The sequence below is a fragment of the Acyrthosiphon pisum genome, chromosome A1 (assembly GCF_005508785.2).
Source record: "Acyrthosiphon pisum isolate AL4f chromosome A1, pea_aphid_22Mar2018_4r6ur, whole genome shotgun sequence".
NCBI classification, from domain to species: Eukaryota; Metazoa; Arthropoda; class Insecta; order Hemiptera; family Aphididae; genus Acyrthosiphon; species Acyrthosiphon pisum.
The window spans coordinates 170,234,547-170,240,537 of NC_042494.1; the positions used below are offsets into that span (position 1 = coordinate 170,234,547).

The 5,991-nt window shown below is 30.0% G+C and overlaps 1 protein-coding gene across 3 annotated transcripts in view; it reads right to left on the bottom strand.

The window, feature by feature from the left end:
• The window catches only part of LOC100569249 (ring canal kelch homolog), a 64,310-nt gene extending 58,530 nt beyond the window's left edge, over positions 1-5,780 (bottom strand). The window contains exons 1-10 of one of the 3 annotated variants that reach the window (XM_016801492.2): positions 5,672-5,780; positions 5,378-5,606; positions 5,131-5,306; positions 4,966-5,062; positions 4,004-4,160; positions 3,816-3,928; positions 3,464-3,760; positions 3,253-3,393; positions 2,933-3,188; positions 2,388-2,869 (exon numbers count right to left, since the gene is read on the bottom strand). In XM_016801492.2, coding sequence (XP_016656981.1) covers positions 2,673-2,869; positions 2,933-3,188; positions 3,253-3,393; positions 3,464-3,760; positions 3,816-3,928; positions 4,004-4,160; positions 4,966-5,062; positions 5,131-5,306; positions 5,378-5,606; positions 5,672-5,709 — 1,701 coding nt within the window. In that variant the 5' untranslated portion in view covers positions 5,710-5,780 and the 3' untranslated portion in view covers positions 2,388-2,672. Of the gene's footprint in view, positions 1-2,386; positions 3,189-3,252; positions 3,394-3,463; positions 3,761-3,815; positions 3,929-4,003; positions 4,161-4,965; positions 5,063-5,130; positions 5,307-5,377; positions 5,607-5,671 lie in introns of those variants that run through there. The other 2 variants (XM_016801491.2, XM_029488845.1) reach the window with 2 other exon arrangements.
• Between the last annotated feature and the right edge of the window lie 211 nt (positions 5,781-5,991).

Here is a 5,991-nt window from a genome sequence, read left to right on the forward strand (position 1 = left end):
TATAGATTATAATAATTAATAATTGATAATTAAAAACCTTAACGATATTCTACATCGTGATCTGATACTACGTTTAGGATGTAGAGCATGATGGCATATACAAAAAAATATAATATATGATATAGATAAAACCACAGAATAGATCACAGTCATGACAAAATAGATTTATATATATTATACTATTTTGTCATGATCACGGTCTTCTAAGACCGGGGAATAGATCTCTGATGTGGTTATATGTGGTGGTATACGCATTAAAACTGTAGGAACAAATGTAGTTTACTTTCCAGTTCCCAAACGATTTTTTGATGCTCAACAAGTTGCTGAAATCAGAATTCACCTACTTATCTTACTTACTTTTTATATTATGTTATTGTTAATAAACCACGTACAAATGAATTGTAGGTTTTACGTGGTTTATTAACAAAAAAAAAATTACTTAAGTAGGATAGGTAAATTCTTAATTCACCAACACGTTGAGCATAAAAATATCAACATTTCATAAAAAAAAAATGTAAATTCTTAGTATATTAATATATCTGTGTATACGCCACACCACCGAATCGTTTATCGTTATAAAGTTTACTTGTGTTGTAAACAGGGGCGGCCCCTAGCCCCTCCCCCCAAGCCGTATTTATAAAAAATTTAACAAAAAATGCATATTAAATTATTATAATATTGTCATATGGACTATATGGGCCATAGAGGTATGACGGTGTAGGTATACGATGTACCTGCTGGCTGCTATATATATTATGAAGAACCAATAAGGCTACAAATAAACTATAAATTAATATAAAATATTAAAATATACATAGGTATTATGGTATGATACATTACCAACTAAACAAATAAATATTAATACAATTTTGCAAAGGTACATTTGTACACTTGTACAATAATTCAATCATTTTACGCCTTGATTTATCTATGCACTCTAGTCTCTATAATCGTAATCGATCAGCAAATTTCTGAAGCAGTATGCCAGTATGACAGTATAATATACAGGAGACGGTCAATAGTGCCAGCGTCGCCGCAATATTTATTATTATCACGATTTAAGATACTATCTTAAATCGTGATTATTATTAATTACTTTATCAAGACACCTGATCTCCAGAATTAATTCCAGTATTCTAATTGTGGTTCCGGGTGCGGGGTGAGGCGGGTCATTCCACTAAGCACTGTGCGAGCTGTCCCCCACCTAGCTATAGTAGAACGGCTATAATATATAATGTAGAAATGTACCCGGCGGCCCGAGGCAGTGTATAAGACGCCTTGGCTGGCGTTTTGCGCATGCGCCATTCACAATAACGCCGCACCCCGTAAACCACCTTCCGTGCATTAACATAGGCAACTGCCTCGACGAGTGTCGATGTCGAACCTTTAGCGATGGCGGCGCAGCGCGACACGCGCTGGTCGCAGGATTAAACTCAAACGGCAAGGTTATTATAGCTTATAAATTAAAACGTTACTGCGACGTGACCACGTGAGCCATTCTCCAGTTTCATGCAAGTTGTATACGAAAAAAATTAATATAAAATATAAAGTTAGGTAAATAGAATTATGAAATTATGAAAGACTAAAAATTAAAAATTAACTAAAAAATTGCGCCCCAAAAAATATTGCGCCCTAGGCCAGTGCCTTGGTGGCCTATGGGTAAATCCGACCGTGCTAGTCCCTATGTATAAAACTAAAAATGGTAAATCAAAATAATGAATAATAAATCTAGTTAGAGGAGTAGGTAATTTATAAAATACTGCTTAGAATAAAATTTAAATTATACCTAAACGAGTTGTAATAACAAACATATTGCGTTCATAGTAAAATGAACTAAATAAACCCAGTCTATCATTGCAGAAATCATAGAGTAACCAGAAGAAAATTAAGTGATTCCATTATCAAAATTAGAACAATAATTCTGCATGCAAATCGAGAATACCTACTTTCTCAATAAAAAAATAATTGATTAAACAAGTTTTATGTAAAATGAGACTATAGTTCCAGTGGCGTGACGAAGGACTTTATTTGAGGCTCGTGCCTCAGTTTAAAGGGTGGCGGGTGCCCTGGAAATTAGGGGCATTACACATATTATAGTAAATAATGCATTAAGTACATAACAAGAATAAACAAATCTCTCTCAGTTACTGTTAACATAATTACTTATTAACTATGTGGTATTTATAATTACTAATATAAATTTATTGTGATTCATAAGTAACTTAAGTTTGCCATGCCACTGTATAGTTCTAAATAAGCACGGTAAAACAAACATAGAGCTGAAATTACAATATAAAAGTAAATTATAGTAGATTAATATAAAATAAGGGCGAATGAGTTATAAAAAAACAATAAAATAATTTATAACTTATGGTACTTTATTAATATGTAAAAAAAACAATTAAAAACATTTAAACAAACTTAATTTGCACATTGCACCAGTATCTCACAAATAAGTTACATGAGATACAATGTAAACATGATGTTTAGTTGATGGAATATAATTTAATTAATTAAATTGCTTGTTTTATGATTCTACAATAGTCAATTTAAGTTATACAAAAAATAATCATTCGAGAATTCACAACATTTTAAATTTATGCAATAAAAAAAGACGATATACATATGATTGAATTAAAAATTATCAACCCTGAGACTATATATGGCTTATACTAATTAGTTTTAAAATGTGGTGGTCCATCAATGACTACTCCATTATTAATTTGAACTAGACCAACATAATTTAAACTGGATTCCTCTAACTTCCATGTATTGGTCTTTGGGTTATAAATTTCTAGAGAATCCAAATTAGTAGAATCGTTGTCTATTCCACCCATAACATACAATAATCCGTCTAATACAACTACTGCTATATAAAACATGTAATCTAAAATCAATACATTTTCTTTGAAAAAATAATAATTATAGTTACCAGGATTTATTCTGCATATATGCATATCAGGAATATTAGTCCAAACTTTGGATCTTTCTGTATAGACTTCTACCCTTTTATGAGCTACTGACCCATCCCAACCTCCAATAACATACATAACGCCTTCTAAGACTCCTACACCAACACGACTGCGGCATAGGGACATTTCTGCAACTAGTTTCCATGTGTCAATACTCGGATCATAACATTCAACAGATTTCAAAAATTGCTTTGATGATTTATCATACCCTCCTACCTATACAATTTAATAAAATGTAATGAATATAAAACTTGAAATTATAAATTAAATATTTATTTACGGCGTATAAAAGATTATTTAGAACTCCAACACCAACACCGAATCTCTTACTGGACATACTTGAAACCATTCTCCATTCTTGAATACTGACATCAAAAACCTCGGCACTATTCAAACCATTAACACCATCATGTCCGCCAACCTAGATTTAATAAAATATATTATATTGACTATTCATAATAAAAAATAACTAATATATTGATAGAACTTACAGCATATACACAATTATTTAGGACACCAACTCCTAAATTTGTTCGGCCAACTGACATGTCATTCAATGGTAACCATGAGGATGTTTGTGAATATAAATCAAGCATTTTAACAGACTGAGAATTTGTTGTATAAGAACTTCCTACACCAAAGACAAATTTATTTGCTATTAATGCAAGATGAACTGGCAGCCAGCCCTTTCCGATATCAAGTGCTCTCCGCCATGTATTGGTTGCAGGGTCATACCAATTTATAGAAAAGTTTTTCGTGGATTCTGACCTACCTAACACAAGAATAACCTGGAAGAAATATTCAATCAGTTTTGAAGATACATAAATAATAACAAAATCATACTTTTCGTAAATCCCCAGACTGTCTAGGTTTACTCCAAATTGTTTGTGGATTGGTAAAAGGATTAAGTGACTTAATAAGATGAAAATTTAATGCATCAATAACATAATCTTTACCTTAAAACATTATAATGATAATCTATATAAATAAACTCATGATAACCTATATAAGTATACTTATACAAAACATACATTTAGAACTATTTTTAAGAAGAGGTTCATCAACTACATTTTCTAATATAAACTGTTTTGATATTAATGACAAACGTACATGTTCCATTAATTCGGGAAAAAAATCTTTTCTAAAACCCAATTCATGATTTATCCATTTAAAAACACATTCGTATACCTAGAACAAACCAAAAATAAAATGTATTTAATTTATAACAAAATGTCAAACTATAATTATATAAGATCCGTACTTCAATTTGTACTTAGCCCTGTACTAGGGCTAGTAAATGATATAATTATTTTTTATACTACCAATCACCCACACAAATAATTAATTTAGCTTGCTCATATTAAAAGGATTTTTGCATAGTTAGATCCCACAAATTAATACCTAACACCACCATTATTTTATCAGAGGGTCTCCTATACTTTTCTTGGTTTCGTTTTTATAGCGATTTATTAAATTATTAAGATTTTAATCAAATTACAAATATTATAATTTCAATGACGCCCTTTAAACTATTGTACAATTCAATATTTTAATATTGAAAATAATTTTTCTAAAAAGTTTAATCGTTTATAGCTACAGACCATAGTTTATTATAAGAAATATGAATATTAAATGAGATGCTAGAAATTTCATATTTAGAGACAAAAGTCTTTACAGTTGTAGCTGAGTGAGTATATAGCCTATAGTTTTGTACAACCCTGCCATGACCTCAGTGTTGATTTTTATGGATTCCTACACTCAATTAAATCTATGGTCAATAATTATTATATTGTACAGATATTAAACAATATTTGTGTTAATCTTCTATCCAGATCTATGACAACCTTAAATCTATCAATTATATTTGTATAGTCCATTATTCAAATATAATCCATTACTACCGCCACTGGCTACTGTATAATATAATGTTTTATATGTTAATGTACATTGATCTTTATTTAAAATGTATTGATAGTTAATTTTGTTTGCTTACTTTTTCTTCTATTGGGGCAGCAATGTCATCACAGGAAATGAGCTTAATCACTTCAACAGAAGATAGAGATAAAAACTCATCATATTTAACCACTTCTCTGAAAATAATATTATAAATTATGCACGTTAATGACAAAAATGGAAAATTAAGTTAAAAATATCGTACAAAAACTGTTTTTTAATATATTCTTCAGAACTTGATAACAATTCCATACAGTCATGTAAGTTAGCAAATGCTTTGATGCCGAGACAATTTGAAGGATCCATTTGTGATTGTAAAAACTCAGCACATACACTTTTTATATAACCTAACTGTAGGTGATTTGCAGCTGCTAACAGAATCTTGAGAAACCAAAATCAATGCATTACATTTATTTATGTATGAGTCTATAAAACATTAAATATTTATTTACCTTTACATTTTTTTTGGTGACCAAGATTTCGCCAGTATAAATATAATTTATCAAAAGTTGTAAAACAGTGGAATCTAACTCTGTTATATTAACAAGATTTTTATTGCATTCATCAAGATTAGTGAACATTTTATGGAAATATGGACTAGCTGATACTAAAACATTTTTATGTGCAAATACTATTGTACCATCATCTGTTTTCAACTCGATATCACATAACACTTTATCTCTAAAAACATAAATCTGTTATTAATATTAATTGTTTCCAGCAGCTGAAAATTATTCACAACATACTTCCGTAAAGATTGTAGCATTTCAAATACTCCAACCATGTGAGATCCATTTATACATGTTTTTTGATCACTTGTTTTGAGTGTCGTAACTTGCTTTTGTACAGCATCCATCTCGGTGAACGGAAACAATATCTTTTAAAATATGTTAAAAATTATTAATTACTTCAGTATATTTATTGTGTGAATACCAAAGATGTGTGCACCTATTTAACCAATAACCATAGTCACCTATAGCGTATATGCCATGGTGTAATATTAAAAGCGAAAATTATCAAAATGTATGTACCTATCAAATAAAACAATTTCTTTAATAATTAACTT